At 40.9% G+C, this 17,888-nt stretch overlaps 2 protein-coding genes across 2 annotated transcripts; one reads left to right on the plus strand and one right to left on the minus strand.

Moving 5' to 3' along the window:
- Positions 1–4,041: 4,041 nt before the first annotated feature.
- hmgn1b (high mobility group nucleosome binding domain 1b) lies at positions 4,042–7,375 on the plus strand. The gene is made up of 6 exons (XM_056397371.1): positions 4,042–4,232; positions 5,713–5,736; positions 5,908–5,937; positions 6,041–6,082; positions 6,171–6,278; positions 6,366–7,375. The coding sequence occupies exons 1-6, from the start codon at positions 4,215–4,217 to the stop codon at positions 6,411–6,413; spliced, it is 270 nt and encodes an 89-aa protein (XP_056253346.1). The 5' UTR covers positions 4,042–4,214; the 3' UTR covers positions 6,414–7,375.
- Positions 7,376–9,227: 1,852 nt separating this feature from the next.
- On the minus strand, positions 9,228–17,530 carry slc37a4b (solute carrier family 37 member 4b). The gene is made up of 10 exons (XM_056397370.1): positions 17,234–17,530; positions 15,773–16,221; positions 14,919–15,151; positions 13,502–13,748; positions 11,807–11,959; positions 11,314–11,399; positions 11,110–11,223; positions 10,961–11,026; positions 10,735–10,873; positions 9,228–10,415 (listed from the first exon to the last, which is right to left on the minus strand). The coding sequence occupies exons 2-10, from the start codon at positions 15,918–15,920 to the stop codon at positions 10,249–10,251; spliced, it is 1,353 nt and encodes a 450-aa protein (XP_056253345.1). The 5' UTR covers positions 15,921–16,221; positions 17,234–17,530; the 3' UTR covers positions 9,228–10,248.
- Positions 17,531–17,888: the final 358 nt, after the last annotated feature.

Here is a 17,888-nt window from a genome sequence, read left to right on the forward strand (position 1 = left end):
AGGTAGAAGAGCTTGCGTGGTCATATCATACAAAGGGGTTTTTGATGTTTTTGCCACAGTACTTTAACTCAGTAGTAACTCACTTACTTACCTGTCCTTCCATTTTAAAAGTTGCTCACATAAAGGAAAAACAGGTTGTGCTGTGAACACACAGTCATTTTGAGCACAGAGTAGATCATTGTTGCTGTCATGCTGCCAACAGTACTTGTACCTGTGTGGTGGGCCAGCTCAGCTCCTAATGCCACATTTCTTCCATATTTGATCCTTATTTTATCATATTAAAGAGCATCAAGTAATGGGTCTTTGTACAGCACTGTATAAATACACTGGACTATGTAACTATATAAGTGGTGGAAAAGGTAATTACATTTTTACTTTCATGTACTTTTCGGTAGTTTATTTTAAAAGAATGTATGTATTTTAGCTTATTATATATTTTGCACATAGAATTGGTGATTGGTATATAATGATCTAACAAGTGATGTATAACACACTGTAATGCAGCTGGAATATTTTTAAAGTTTATTGGGCCTAATATACAGTATTTGTGAAGAACTATGACTACTCCTATAAAGACATATTTAGTTTTATTATAATTGTGTTTTACTACTGCTCCCATTACTATTCTCATTCATCATCTATTCATATACCAGCCCTCAAAGTTGTTATTAAACACAGTAATAAAACTGCACTTAAATACAGTTTGTTCTTTCCACCTACTTTCCACCACTACATATAATAGTGTTAGATTTTATTCCAACTGTACTGTAGCCTGTTTATGGCCCTTGTGGTAGATGAATTGAGTATGAAGGCCTGTCTTTCCATCAGCTATAAGATATTTCTCATAACAGTTCTTTGTCATAAACCAGCCATATAGGGCCCTTCATGTTTATTATCCAATGTATAGTATCCCAGGGCCACAGTTATCTCTGTGTCACATATCTGCATCACTAACCAGATCTGTGCCATAAAAGAAAGCTCATGTCCTTCTTCAGTAAGTTTTGGGTATGTTTCAATGTAGATTACATTAAAAACGTGTAAGGCAGGACTCCAGCTCTGAGTTTCCCCTGAAGCTCCAAAGATGGTGAAGAACCCCTGTGTATGTCTACACTCCTCAGTCAAGTAGCCAATACAAAGAGGAGAAACTTGTGGAACTGGTTGCTGTCATCAAGATTTTACTACAGACCATGATTCTGATGCAAACTGCTGATGCTTCCATGAAGCTGGTTGTTTTAAGTGGCAACAAGAGATACAGGTACCTAATTTATGCATCATTCACCCTGCCCCTGTGTTGCTGAATGGGGCAGTGCGTTGAAGTAAACTTCTGATGTCATTACCATAATAATACGAGCAAGCATCAGCATGTGACTTGGCCTAATTGTTTACACCTCTCTGCCCACAGGGAGCAGGCAGAGGCCTTTTATGTAGACAAACTGGGTGAATCTACAGGGTGTCAAGTGGGGTGGGGGTGGTGGATTGTTTGTCTCTTCTGCAAACTTGCAACCCACTTAAATAAATCTTTACATTAAACCTTGTCTATTGTAACTGGAAGTGTGGGTCTCAATTTAATGTGTCTGACTTGTATGAGCATTTTGGTTTACCTGAAATACTTTGTGTGAAAGTATGATGCTGTTGCCACATGTGAAAACTTAACCCCGCCTGTACGTCTCTGAATCTTCCAGTGTAGTTCAGACATGGGTTCCGCACCACCACATTATCATTTCCAGATCTCATTAAATGAACGTAGACCTCATGAGCGTGCGTCTCTGACAGTAAAAGAATCATTAGGAGGAGTAATGCATTTTGGAGAGGCCACATGTTCACTGTTTGGACAAATCAACAACAGCAAATCATTTTCATACAGGATTTTGAAAATGTTGTGATCTTTGTAGAGATGATTCACCAGAACTTTATATCCAATCTACCATGAAAGTAGCCCAGTATTTTGTAAAACTTTGAACCTGGATCATTTCCTTGGTGGTTGAGAACAAGAAATCTGAGCTGTATGTATTCTAACATTTGTTAGCAGTAAACTGTCACAGACAGGTGTGACGTGGGTTGGGAGAATACTCCAAACAAAATCAAATTTGGTGTGTTCTCAGACTGCTGTTGAATGCAACCCTGCAGGAAATGCCAGTTCACTGTGAATTCAGGTCTGTTTGTTTAATGGTGTTCACACCCGATAAAGGAGCTCCAGGTTTTAGTAGCAGCAGAACGTCTCAAACAAGAAGCAGGCCTCAGGCCTTAACAGAGTGATGGACTGCCTAGAACTATCTTGCTTACAACCAATCACATGACAATGTTGATCAGTCTGAGGTGAGAGTGTATTGAGGTGAATCAAATGCAATAGAAATCTGCTTTTTCTTCACAGTATTAGTTTTGGCATTACCTTCACACATGGTTGTTATTTTTTCCAAACTGAAAATAAAAAAACACTCTCTATATTTCAAAAAGAAAAAAAATAATTTTTCTTTTGAAAATAAAAGTGACTATGCATCCTCTACAATAATCGTGAACTGGAGAAACATTTAATGAAAAATTGGCAGGTTTGAATGAAAATGATTTGTGTTGTTTGCATTGTGGCCATATAAGAGCTGAGTAAATTTTCTTCTGCTTGAGAACATCTTCCTTTTTTCACTTGACTTGCAATGCAAGTAGATTAATGCTGTTGTGTTTCAAGTGCTTCCTATTAATTTAAATAAGTGCATTGTTTAGAGCATACTGTCTCCTTAACTATGTGAACTATGTCCAACTGAAAGAGGATGCATTTAGAAGGAGAGAAGAACAGCATTTTTATTTGATTATTTGATCTGTGATGTTTCTGCAGGATTGAATTATTATATTTATGTCTAATATACTACAGATCATAGTTATTGTAATTATGTCCAAACATACCCAGTAATAATATGTAATAAAGAGACATTGTCCAAAACATGTCCTAAAGTGTTTGTCTAGCTTGTTTTTGTGATTGCGCTTTTACCATCGATTTGGTGTGCACTCGAAAAGAGCTGAATAATGTAGAAATAGAGCTTTCAAGCCCAGGTTAAAATAAAAAGCATCCTCATAATTTTAACCTTTGTTCTCTAGAAAAATAAACACTTCATATGTGTTAAATGCATTTAAATTAGTTTATCAAAAACAAGGTAATTGGCATTGGTGTGTGTAAGAGCTACACATAGAAGAGATCTCACATTATCTATTTTAACTGCAGCATATATACTTTTTTTATCTGTATGCAGAGTATATGGCCAGAATTTATTCTGATGTAATGTAAAAATATATAAGTTATTTAATTATTCTGATTCTCTGGGCAGTTTATCCGCAGTAACTACACAGTGCTCAGTGTTGTAGGTTGCAGTTTCTCAGGGCAATGGTGGGATGTAGGAAGTAACAGTGTCAGGGTTGTGTCTGTATCGTTCACTCAGGGGAAATGAATGAATGTCTCCGTGTTGAAATGTCTGAAATGACTTCAGCACAACGCTGGAGCTCCACCGCGGCTGTTTCCACTGAAGTCATGTTTGGACTGCGCCCTCACAATGGAGGAAGCGGACGGTGGCAACACTGGAGGAAGGTTGCACAAGAGAACACATGCTAATAGCTGTACCCAAAGCTAAAATACAAAAGACTTGGCTGGGGGAGAACACACCCCTCTCTCAGTCTTCTGCCATTACACATGCCACATTTCCCTTTATCGGCAGGGCTAAAGACGCGAAATGGATTTGCTTTTAACATACAGCAAAAAGCAACGATTGCAGACGTCAAGATATGTCATTTACGGGGAAAATAAAAGCGTTTGTGAGCGAGCTGAGAGGCTGATTTGATGACAATTTTGCCTTGCTACAGCAGATGGTTGCAGTGAAGACAAATAACTCGCCATATTTGTTGACTGACGTGTGACGTACCCACACAGGTAGGAGCCGAGATTTGAAATCTCCTTGTTGACCACTGTGTCGTCCAATCAGCGGGCGGTGGGGGAGGGGCATAGCCCCGTCAATCATGCAGAAACTATAACGGTTTGAATAGGGAGGGAGGGGGAGAATCCAATCCGGTTTGAGCTAGTTTTTCTTCCAATGGAACATTAAGTCTCGCAGCGCTGTATTAAACTGTACTGGTACAGCTTTATCCAGAATATACCACTGAATTTTCTCCTGTATTCAGTAACATTCAGCTCTTTTTTTTCCTTTTTTCAAAAAACACCCCCACACAAACCAACCATGCCTAAAAGGAGCAAAGTGAGTAGACCGATATCTTTCATGCATTCAGAAATACAGTGTTTGTACCCCACGAGTGCAATTTGTGAAACGGGCTGATTACAGCTGGCGGTCAGAGTTGCTGAAATGTTGCTACAAATGTTGGTTTTCTGCACCGAGTGAATGTCAACAGTGTTGCGCCGTGCAGCCCAGAGTTTGGTCGGTATGTAGCGTCTGTTTTGATTTTCTGAACTGGCTGATTCTTGCTCTTATGTCTTGTGCAGTGATTATCTTTGTGCCAAGCGATTTTCAGTGTGCCGGTTTTCTCTTTTTTACCGCAGAGTGGTTGACATGCACAGTTGCATTAGTGTTTAAATACATTTACTTGCAGTGTAGGACAAAGCAGGGTCGTTCTCTCCGTCGATCGGTCGCTTTTCTGCAGAGAAAGTTGGCGGCATATTGATTGTTTCCTATGGGGGTCGTCACGCTGGATACTAAAGTTTCTCGGAGGGAAAATGGGACCCGAATTGAAAACGCAAACCTCAGTAGTAGCGTGTTATTTGGTGGGAGTTTAACTGTAATGTTGGGGTTGTTATTTTTGCGCGGGCACCAAGTCCTGTTTGTGGCTTTCTTGTGGAACAAAAACACTTTTAATGATGTCATCAGCGACTTTGTTTCCCAAACCTAACGTGCATGTGTCTTTTGTTTTGGTTTTTTTCTGTTAATGTAGTGTCCGTGCATTATTTTGACCGATGGAAAAATGCATTTGTGGGAAGGCGTTCGTCGCGATAGCCCTGTGTCTTTATGTGTATTGTCGGCTCAGGCCAGTTGTAGGTTATGCAATGGCGAGCCTCCGTCAGCACAGCGCTGCTCCTGTTGCTGGGGGTTCTAGTAGATTCTGCTACCAGACCGACAGAGTCGCTGAGCATCTCGGAGTGACTCTTTTCAAATTGATGGCGGGAACCCTCACTACACTGCTCGGTTTTCTCCCTACACTGGCAATCCCATTTATTACCAATGAATGGATGTGTCGTGAGGAGGCGGAGTCCGCCCCCTCCTCCACCGGAGTTTTACAGTAGGCAAATCACTTGCAGGAGCAGGGAAAGCACAACCTGATGCCGTTTAAACTACATTTTCCCGTTGTTGTTGTTGTTATTATTATTATTATCATTATTATTAACATTATTTCTAACTGATACAGTGGCTGTAATCCTGCCGACTAATTAGTAGGTCTTATTCACATACAACAGCGTGGTGTTTTTATGTACTGAGCATGCAAATGAGGTCCACCGTGCAAGATTTTTATCTCAGTCAATCACAGTGATCTGTCTGAATTAAATCATGTATGAAGTTGGACGTGCAGCCATTGGCTAATATTTTGTCTGGAAACGCCCACTTGTGAATTACATAACTAATACTTAAAGCCCATGCTCCATTCCCCTCCAGCAATTAAACCCACCATAGGCGCAGTAGAATACAGACGTTCTCATTAACCTGATTCTGTCTCTTTTTTTTCTCACAGGCAGCTGCAGGAGGTGATTCAGCGGTAAGGAATAAACAGAATAACACGCTTTGGATTGATCCATGTTTTATTCATCCTTAAAATAATGAAACAGTCTGTGCATCCACCAGGGGTCAGTAACATCACATAAGTGAGAACGACTGTCTGATACTGAATATTAAAAGTAATCACAGTGTCTGTTGCCCCTCTCTGCAGCCCAAGAGGAGATCTCTCAGGTTGAAAGATGTAAGTAAAAGACTACAAGTACAATAAGCAAAGATAACACAGACAATATGCATGTTGTTCACTGTATTCTTTGTGCCGACGTTAATGCTGCTCTTCCCCACAGAGACCTGCACCTGCAAAGGCAGAGCCCAAACCTAAGCCAAAGGTGGGGCATTGTTTTGATTACTTCTGATTTATTGAACTCTGTACTGTTAATTGTCAGTGACAAATGGAGTTTATATTTTTGTTTGCAGAAGGTACCTGCTAAGCCTAAAAAAGCTAAGGAGGTAGAGAAGGCCAAGCCTGAGGAGAAAGCACCAGAAGCCCCTGCTGAGAATGGCGAAGCCAAAGCTGAGGAAGAGGTAAGAGTTCATGTCATCATATATAAACAGAAAAATAAAGCTCATATACTTGATAATGTAACTTTGACTCTAAATGTTGTCTTACAGGCACCAGCTACGGACACAGCTGAAGAAAAAGATGAGGCAGCAGAATAACATCTCTCAAACCACGTCTTTTACCAGTGCTCCCTGTACCTCTTTTCTTGTACAATTCAGGGGAATATTTTTATCAACTATTTTCTAAATACAGGTTTTTTAGTAGTTTGATTGTAGAGAACACTTTTTTTTAATGAAAGAAAAAAGTCAATTTGGAGACGGGAATTTCATCACATCCCACAATTTTGCATCGCCATAAATATTGCGGTCATTGTTGTTACTGTCAGTGGATTTCATTTCAATTTTAAATGTGAAGGAGGGGAGGGTGGAGGACAGGTTACCATGTCAACACGCAAGCACGACGTTCACAGGAGCAGGGGCAACAACCGGAGGAGCTTGCCTGCGTGGATTACATTCCATATGCTTTATAAGGGACAGTGTATGTAATCTGTGCTGGGGTGGGGATGGACAAAGTCACAGGGCAACTCATTGTTTTATTGTTTATAATGAAGAACAGTGTTTTAGAATGTTTGTAAGCTTTGTTCCTATATGTTAACTCTTGTACTCATGCAGTTTTCTTAACGAATCTGATCAATAAACCTAAAATTCCTAGTACTGGAGCTCTCCTTATCAGAACTGCATCGCGTGTGTTGGTTGTGTCTCTGTTCTGTGATAGCATCGCAATAAATTTGTATAGCTGCTGTGAAAAGGGTTTTCAATCTTTCTATATGCAGTGTGTAATGGTACATTGTAAGGATGGTAAAATGGAATTTGTTTTCTTAGTAAAGCTAATCAGGTGTGTAACCATATAAAAAACACTGTTGAGACTGGTTTCTTAAAGGCCAACAGTCAAACTGTACATTTATTTGAGATGTCAAATGCATACCAGCAGTAGCAATATTCATGTGGGTTTTAGGTATCTGTATCAAGTACAAGTGTGCAGTTTATTTTTATCTGTTTATAGATGTACCTGTGTAATGATTGTTATCAACAAACCAATAAAACTCAGTTGGTAGTTGTTATGCTGTTTCATTCTGAAAAGTCACTTAATTGGGTTACAGATACAAGACTAGAAACATTACATTATGAGTAAAAGGTAAGGTGTAGTTCATCTTTAGAATGGATAAGATGAAATTTAACTAATGAGACTTTATTAAGAGGAAAAAATATTCTGCTAGAAAGAATACACTGCAGGATTCAGTATTCATAGTAATATTAGTAAGACTTTCTCCAAGAGAAAATTCATGTTAAACCAAACAAAACAGATAAAGACCTATTTAAATTAAAAAAAGAAAAAAGTTGCACCTAAGAGCTACATATAAAATATTCATTACAATTCATTAGACAATAGGTCAACTGTGCATAATAAATGCAGTGGTGCAATTCTTGCAACCATGTATACAATGTATATAGTCCTAAGTATCTATAAATATGAACTATAAATATTATTATATATTAGTAATAAGCCACTGAACGATCAGTTCATTTAGGGTACAACTGTACAAAGATCAAAGTCACAGGCTGAACACACTCTGGAGGTTGTTGTGACTTGTTGGCTGATCAATATAATTTGGGTTAAACTTTTATTTAAAAAAATTGCAGTTTGGTGCAGATATTAAAAGAAATGTCCCAGTTGATGACAAGTTCAAAGACAGGTCAGATTCATTCTTTAACTGGTCAGGTCTATGGTTTAACACAAAAACATTTTATAGGAAGCATTAAAGCATTTTAACCACCCATGTTAAAGAATATTAAGATTCATGTGTTCTCAGTCACCTGTAAAGCCAGTCTCAAAATGATGGTTATAGGAGCTGTGTCCATTGCAACCAGATGACCGACCAGTTTCAGCACCATGGACAGTTTCACACTGAACCGACGTTCATCTGCCGCTGTTTTCTCTGTATCGTCTTTTACCTTTGCTCACATCATGATGCATTTAAACCCGTTTCCATAAAATTGTATGAAGCTTCTTTGTTAGTAAACAAACCGATAACGTCTTACGTCCTTACGTATCTTCCATGCACTTCCGGTTCCACGTTCTCTTCCGCGCTGCTTTCACAACATGAGTTGTGATCGGTCCGGGGAAAAAGCAAAGAGAAATGTACGTGAAACGTTCACCTGAGAACCTTTGGCATTTACCAACGAAGCTGTCAAATGATTTACTGGAGTCCACACTGCAAACACACCCCTGTCTAGTTTATGTTTCCTATCACCGTGTATACCGCTGGCTTACACGTTAAATCTCCAGTTGTCTTTACAGCGAATGGAGAAATGCATGACCGGTGATTTCCGGTTATTGAAGTGTGCACCCATCGAGAGGGGTCTGTTTGCACGCATCATTCTGTGAGCCGGTAAAATTACAGGTTTGCAACTCAAATTGGAAATCAAGACGCCCCAGTCAACTGCATATTTCTCCTTATGAAGGTCTACATGTTATTATGATGTTTGCAGTGGTGTAAAGTCTCCAACTCAAATACATTTATTCCACAGCTAAAGTTACTGGTTACTATTCAGATGTAGATAAATAAAATAAAAATATGGGTATAAAATAAAGGGACAAAAGAAATAATATGACATAATCATCTTGTTCAATACATTGTGATAGAATAAATCAGTAGTTCACTCCACCACCTAGTGAAGTTTAAATAGAATGGCATCCAAACTTTTACACAGGCAGCAGTTACTATTTCTTGAGTTGCTTGAGAGTATTACTGTATGATGGACTTGAAAAAAAAAGTCCTTTCACCATGTGGGTTATATAGACACGGACATGGTCCTCCCAGCTTGTGGAAGGCTTTAAGTCTTTTTGTCCATGACAGACGAATCTCACAGTAAGGGTGTACGTGCTAAATTGAATTACTGACAGTTTAAATATAAAATCACCAAAGTACACTTCACATTTATTAGGTTTCCTTAATCTTTCAAGTCCATGGTACAATTCCTGTAAGATAGAAATTTGCCAATGTGGCACTGAGTGTAGATCCCTTATTAATAGAGTTGACACGACTCGCAGATTTTAGAGATGAGAAAGGTAACAATATATAATCCAGGGTTGTAACTGTTGTACACAACTACAATGGCAGTGATTAAACACCTGTAGTAAAGGTTTGATTTATATAGACCCTTAAAAACACATCAGATCACAAAAGCTGACATGGTCTCAGATTACTGCATCATAGTGTATCTGTATCATTTATCACAGAACTGTGTATAAAAATAACATGTTCTCCAGTTACTTCATTTCAGTGAAATAATGAAACTATTACAATTTTACAAATACTTGAGGTATCAGTAAAATGATCGATGACCATGATACATGCTACAACATTTGTGCAAATACCTAGACAAATAATAGTCTATAAATTACAGAACCGTCAGTAAACATTCAATATGTTAAATATAACCGACCTCCATTGAAGGCAGGGAGGGTATGCAGTGAGCAACTAGTTTCATCTCAACAAAATCCACCCAAACCTTTACAGACTTTCACGCCTCTTTAGCACACAGCTGTCATAAAGCAACTTTTAAATTTCCCTATATGAAAACTGTTTTTTTAGGATCAAGAGGAAGCACTAAAATGTGATCGTGTGATGAACAATTGCGATCTACTGTACTTACTGTACTGTTGAGTATGAAACAAAAGCGAGTAAGTGTGAGACAAAAAGACCTGATTGTGAATTTAAAGTGATTTAACAACCTACACCCGCCCTGAGCATCTACATCAAGTCAGGACATAATGTCAGATTAGTTTTTGTTTGACCGTGGTTTAGTTTGGTCTAATTGGATCTGTATTAATGTGCAGTCTTCTGCACACAGAGGACTCAACAGTGCAAAAACACAGTCTGTCCAGTCACATAAGAGGACATTGACAGTTGGCTCATTTCAGGCAGGTGCATTAGTCCATTTTCTCTGCGCTTCGTCCCATTCTGGTTCGCATGTTGCGTACAAGGAAGAACCCGATGGTTGCGATGGCCATTACCACCTCGGCTACCCAGAAAGCCATGTCCCAGCTGTGTCGTTTGGCAACAGTGCTGAAGGGAAGCCCCGCCATGAAAGCCCCCACTGTAACAGAGAAAGATGGATTACAGGCAATGCTGCAATATCATATTGAAGGTACCATGTAAACTTTAGAACAAAAAGTAGTGCTATGGGAGAATGTTTTCACAAGTGGGCCCTCTGTTGTTTGTATTGTGCATACACACACATGGATGTTTTATGAGGAAGGAAATGCATTCAGCGTGTTTTGTTAGTCCTCAAGGACACACACACTGTTTTTGTGAGAACCATTCAATGTAAAAGTAACTAATGTTTGTTTACCACAAACACAGGGTACCTTTAAGTAATACTGATGCTTAGTTTGTCACGTGCACCTGCAGCTTACCATTAGCCATCAGGGCTACAACAGCATGAGAGGTTCCACAGAAATTTGAAGGAGCACTTTCACTGGCTATCACGCCAAACAAGGCAATTGGTCCATAAGAAGAAAATCCAAACATAGCACCAAGGAAGAGGATCCAGATCTGTAAAGGACAAAAACAAAATGTGAACCACTGTGTTGGTGAAAGATTTCTCCATTAACCCCTGAATTTAAGAAGTTTTGAGCATACCTCTTTTTCTGACACACCAATGAGGACGGACACAGGATGAATGACTTGGACCCAAAGAGGAGCCTCCTGAACCAAAGAAAAACTCTTGTAGTCATGTAAATTTCACATTTTTCACACAGCGATTTTTAGGTAATACAACAGAGAATTACCTTTGGGATTTCCGGCGTGATTGTGACTCTGAAGAGGTACATGGACACGTACATACCAGCCATCATGAAAATGAGCAGGCCGTGACGAGGGTTGCCGTGGGTGCCCAAGCCTTGCTGGAGAAAGTCAAAGGGGGGGAAGTTTATAACACTGTCATTTAATCGACGATCAAGTTTTTGTCTAATTAACTTGCGTCTGTTACTCACCCGAGCTACTGCTCTGTCTGAGATGAAGCCTGCTGCCAGGCTGCCCACAAAACCTCCCACCTCCAAGGCACTCATGTAGGTGCTACCTGTTAGCAACACAGCTGAGGTCACTACCTTTAACCAGTCACATTACGCAGCTGCAACCAGAAATATTCAACCCCTCAAGTTAAAAAGGTATTATGATGACGTGTAGAGAATTAAATAGAGTATTTATTGATACATACAAGAAGTTTTGAGAACATAAGCTGACATAATTTTGAGTTTAAATGAAAAACATTTAGTTTTCTAGACAAATGTCCACGTGCACTATTATTCAACCCCCAAACTCAGTGCTTGGTGGAGCATTGCCTTCATAACCTCTTCATAACCTCTTCAACCTCTTCCTGAAACAATTTCAGGAAGTGCTGACAAGTTTCTGTTGCCTTCTGGTGAATACTTCCCGTTGCAACTGTATGAAAAACCAATGAGAAGCAAAGGACAATTAAACACGTACCCATAAGAGCAGTTTGGCCTTTCTCCTGCATGAGGAACAGCTGTCCCCAGTCAGTGGCAGCCGTCTTCACCCCGAACACCACCAAGTAGCCCAGAGACAGCACCCACAGGAAAGGAGAGAGGAGGAATTCACTCAGCGTGCTCTCACTGTTGCCTGGTGAGGGGAGCACAGACACGAGTGGTACGTTCAAGAGTCACATTAAAAAGAGATCATTGTTGAATACATTCAGGATATAGTAAGTGCAGAATTACATAGACTAACACAACTATGTTAGTCACATGTTCTACACAGTATACCAGTCACATGGTGATATGTTGGTGATATTAGTATCTGACTGATTATACTACATCAGTTCTCAAATATCCAAACACAAAGAGTCGCACACATCTTTTAAAAACTCCCGAAACATCTTGTAATTTGCAGCCATCCACACCGCCACGATCTGATGACAAAGAGCAGAGATCTGAGGAGAATTCTCCAAAAGCATCACCACACAGCTGCAGTCCTAAGTCCTGTTAGAAGAACAGAGTCTTCAGAGTTTTAGCAATCCCTGAAAACTGTCTGGGATGTAATCATGATGAGAAAGGCTGTAGCTAGAAGCAGAGTTTGTTGTTGGTTATTGAAATTGTTCCACTTGTTACATGTACTAACAAGGAAATGATTATGTGACCCTGTCTACCCTATAAAAAAAGATGGTATCCTAAAGTCTTGTGACATTGCTGCGGAAAGAATTACTAATAGATAGTAAATATCTGTTCATGGATGTGAAGAATAAGAAGACATTCGAAGAATTAATACAATGGTGGTGGTATGTAGTTGCAATATGCTGTATATATTGCAACTACATATTGAACAGTATTTTTCTTGGGGCACGCCAGATTTGACATTTTTAGCAATGATATTTTTAAATAATAGAGATTCAGGAGAAAACAGAATATTACTGAGAAATTGAGATTTTGATTCACTGCTCCGCCTGTGTGTAGGACGTGTGTGGACATGTTTGTTGTTGGGATCCGAATCATTATCAATGACCTGCTCTCCTTGATGTGGATAATTACTTCATGCATGGTGGTAACAGATTTTGGGTTATAGTCGTGACTGTGTAGGTAGTCATAATCTTCCTCACTGAGGTGGTTAAGCAGTGATGATGGAGGAGGAAGATCTCCAATGGAGGAGATCTAGTCTGAAGATGTTGGTAAGATCTGAATATTGGTGTCTGATGTGCAGCTGATGTATAACATTACATTGATAGCTTTAAGATTTAACCAAGCCTGAGCTCCAGCTAATCAAATGAAGAGTATCTCACACTGGTGGGATAAAATGATGCTGTTGCCTGAGTCCAAAACCCAAAGACATTTAGTTTATTATCCTGTAATACAAAGAAAAGCAGCAAATATTCCAGCTTCTCAAATGTGAGTAACAGAGTATTTGGCATTTTTGCTCAACTGAAGCATCTGGCCTCAGTTGAGCCACGTATGAGCTGTAAAACAGGTCAGGATGATCTGATAAACCCACACACACCTGCAGTGTTAATGGTTACTTGGGCCAGTACTGCAAGTGAGGGTACTGACACAGACCCAATGTTGGGAAGTTGTAAATTAAAGGAAGTCAACACGGCATCATGTGACTGACATGTTTTGCGCTACACAGGAAGTGGCCTCTCTACTTGCTGTAATTCTCTCTTTCTTTGCTTACCTCCCTTCGCCCCCTTCTTGGCTGCTGGCTGGATGCTGGGTAGGCCCACGTCCTTTGGCTCATTCTTAACAAACACCAGGCAAACAAATGAGAAGGCGGCACAGAAAATGCCGGACATGGTCAGGATAGCCCTCCAGTCGTAGTACTGCAGAAGCACCGTGACCAGGATTGGACCCAGACTCCCGGCCAGGTTCATACTGCAGGACAGCACTGACCACCATGTTCCAAACTGGGAGGGCTCATACCACTGAAGGAAAAGAAACAAGAACAAGCAGAGAATATTCAACACTTCCAAAATACTACAACAGGCAGAGTCAAAGAAAGAAGACTTATCTCCCCTCATGTGCATGTTTACAACTATCATATGTTGCACATATTGTTCTTTACTTTCATGCTCTACTTTCCTGAAGGAACATTCTCATTTCACAGAATTTAATTACAATTAAGACGGATTTAAAGAAGCAGAAACACTTCTAATGTGCAACACTGTTCACATTCTTCTCTTATTTTACTGCTTCATGCTAAATGACATCAGAGCCACACCCTATCATGATGTAATACAGCTGAGGGTGGCCATAAACATTCCTAACACAGCAGCCCAGTAACCCATAACTTGAGAATCCACTGGGCAAACACTTGAGGCAGCCCACAGGCTGATTTAACGCTGCATTAATCCACAGCGTGTAGCGATGAACTCAGCTGTGGAGCAGGAGCTGCAGAGCTGAAGCAAACTGCTTAAAGACTTGACTTTCCTCTCACTAGAGAAGGAAAACACCTTTGGTCGATGTTGTTTTCTTTTGGAAAGATTTACTGAGGATCTTCTAAAAATACATTGTCCTGTAATCTGATCCCCTACCGCACACTGAACACATGCCAAGGCTATTTATTCCCCACCTTTTGAACATGCTTCTTAAGAGCCACAAGGCATACAGAAGAACGCATTAGGCTTTGCTCCAAGAGTATTTACTATCAGAGTCCTGCCTATAATGCATAAAGTCCCCTGCTCTAAGAGCTCAACTATACCAAAATTTTAAATAAAAGAAATCCGAAAAAAATTTAAAATGTAATTCCAACACTGCTGATATCATTACTTCTGCCTTAGTGTGTCATACAGCTGATATCTCTTTAAACCAGACAGCACTGCCTACGGCCTCAGGATCAGTACTGTCTGACAGCACAGGCCAGGACTCCTGCAAACAACTCTGAACACAGTTCCACTTTCTCAGAGAACAGAGAGCAAACACACAGAATATGTCTTGCAGCAGGTGGCTCCCACTCTGGGGTTACACCCTTTCACTAGCTGCCCAGAATAATCAGACATCAAGAGGATCCCGCGTGTTGAGAGCGGGACTTCCTTTGGCTCTGAACATCACAACTAAACTGAATTAGGAATCTGTGTTTCATGAGGTGGTAATACCTTGCGCAGCACTTTCCCACACGGGGGCCAGCCACAGCCCTGTCCCAGGCCGTTGATGAACCAGAGCAGTGAGAACATGGACACAGTGGAGGTCCAGGAGAAGACCACGTTGATGCCGCCCACCAAGAAGAGGCCGATGGAGAAAAGCCAGCGGGCGCTGATCTGATCTGACAGCACGCCGCTGATAAACTTACTGATGGCGTAGGCCATGGTCTGGCTGCTCGTGATCAGACCTGCAGACATGTGCAGAGAGAGACTTTACGAAAACAAACATGAACTATACATACGTCAACAACTGAGAATCACATTGTTTCACTGCTAATAATATAAAATCAGCCTTAAGTAATAGGAGAAGTAATAGAATACTCTCCAACCCTGTTAAATATGATGGCATTAGTTACAAACTTCCCTGTGCCTCAGTACAGACTCACAGGTGCCATCATGGCTGCAGACTCTTTGTCTTTTATAATACTCTCAACTGTTGGTTATTTCCCTTGAGCTGTTAGCAAAGTGTTACAACTCTGCATCGAAGTCAAGTGAGGTGAGGAGACAACACTTCACATAGCAAAGTGCTGTATTAGACATGAATACACAAACAGAAGGTGGAGGCTGAAGGTGGGTGAGGGTGAAACGGACAACTGGAGCACTTCAATGAATAATACAGCATTGGGTGAATATACTTTAAATGACTGGAAGTAGTTTCATGTCAGTTTCCTGCAGTTTTGCCCCAGCGCATGTTAATACTTTTGGGCAGGCTTAAATAAGCCAGATTTATACGTTATTGCACAATGTTTTTGTCTAATAAGCGTCTCATTAAAGACCTAATTGTTGCACAGTTAATGTTGCTGCCTTACCCAGGTCATCTTTGTCCAGTTCAATCTCCTCCATCACAGAGGGCATGACGAAGGAGAAGGTCTTCCTGTTAAAGAAGTACAGCGAGTAGCCGATGAACATGCAGATGAAGATGACTACGCGATAGTAGCCGTAGCCCGTGGCCCCCATGATTGCACTTGGTCCAAGAAAAAACTACCAAAGAAAACTTCAAGGATGACGAGGAAAAACGATAATTATATCCTCAGATTCTTTTCTTCAGCAGACTCTTGTATTTGGGTCCTGTGGCATCTAGATTATAACCAATCAAGCTGAGTGGACTGCAGTTATCAGCAGTCAACTGTTTGCACTGGGACAATGGCGATATGAAACATTGGCTGGGCAGCACTCTTCCTGCAGGCTGGTGGCTCCGTCTGTCTGTGAGCCTGCTGTATGTAGAGGTGAGGGCAGAGGAAGGAAACCTTACACCAGCCTGAAAATGAAAACCACACAACAAATGTTATTTAAATTAAGGCAGAAGCAATTACAACTGGTCATTCTAGTCACTTAGTTATAATGGGTTACAAGGTCAGATAAAGGATCATTTAAATATCACAATGCCAAACACAATTATTTAAAGAGACATAGCAATCAAAGTGCTCTAACCCCTTTTTAAAAAGCAGTTAACAGGTAGAAATAAGTGTTTATGTTTTGAACAGTACAAACTTAATTTTCACAGCAGTGTAGTATCTGGAGCTGCTTTTGTTCAGATACAGATTTGTCTCCATGTTGGTGGTTGTGATGTGTGAGGTCAGCTGACCTGGCCATCTTGTTATACAGCTGCAGCCCCTCCTACATCACCAGGTGCAGATTCAGGATAAAGTGATTTTCTGCTACACGTCACTTTCTCTAACAGCCTGTCATATAAATGTCAAAGTTGTTCCTTTAACTGGCTCGGGCATATGGTGTGGAAGTCTGCAGTCAGCAACCCTAAAAATATCAGGTGTCGGGGGAACTTCAACTTAAGACGATCGACCGGGTTGTAGCCAGTTTGAAAGAAAAGAAATTAGAAGTGTAACTCGAGAGGAAGCACGATGACACTAACTGATCTGTAAGGATGTTCTCCGGTCACAAGCAGCAACATTTTTGCTCTGTGCTGTAGCTTTGACACTTAGATGATACGTGCTCCCCTGGGTGCCCACTCACAACTCACACCGGCACAGGCCTGTGGCGGACACAGCGTTTACAGCAACACAGCAAATAACAATGTAGTGATTTTGTCCACGAAACGGGACCACTCTTTGCTAACGCTGATGCAAAGTATTCTCAGAGTTACTGGTGGCGAACTGATCTGAGGGCGGTCCGTGTATTCGAGTGTCCCACGGGCCTATATTTCACCCAATGCCGATATAAAGCGAGCCACGTCGATGCTCGACGCCGCCTGATACAGCGGTCCACCTCACTGCCGCCGGCCTGAACGAGGAAAAGCCTGTAAAGCTGGTTACCTTTCAGTCGCGTCCCTCTTGCTGATCCCCTCCATGCCAAAGGACGACGCGCGTTCCTGAGTCTGCAGCTCTTGAGCGCGCCGCCGTGACACAGAGCCACCGTGGCAAAAAAACAAAAAAAAAAGAACCCCACACAAACTGCTGCAGGATAGTTTCCAATGTTACAGCACGGTTACGACCCATGCATGAATGCATTTTAATGTGGCTGAAATAGACGTCGTTTCTCACGCCGCAAAACTCTAGTTAAATATCTGTGATTTTAAATGTGTGATGCATCACAACAGCGGCAACATAATGTAATTCATTTTCACATATTGTTTCGGGAAAGACTGGGCCCAGCAGATTATCTCGGCACAGTCGACGATCTATTTTTGACCGTAACATCTCAACATGTAGCGCACACCGCTCACTGCTGCCCTCTGTCGGTTGAATCCAATGCTGTGCTGATTCTACAAGGTGTGCAGGTTTAGTGTAACTCTACACACCTTCCCACAGCCGGCGTTTAGCTTGTCACAACACGAAAGGGCTAATAACATTGAACACACTGCAATGGCTCACGGGCATTGCTTATTGAGATGCTGGATGAAAGTGAGCCATAGTTAACAACATTTATTTCACCCGTGTTTTTCCTGCTCTGAGAGGTCAACGTGTCTGC

The sequence above is a fragment of the Seriola aureovittata genome, chromosome 15, assembly GCF_021018895.1.
Source record: "Seriola aureovittata isolate HTS-2021-v1 ecotype China chromosome 15, ASM2101889v1, whole genome shotgun sequence".
NCBI classification, from domain to species: domain Eukaryota; kingdom Metazoa; phylum Chordata; class Actinopteri; order Carangiformes; family Carangidae; genus Seriola; species Seriola aureovittata.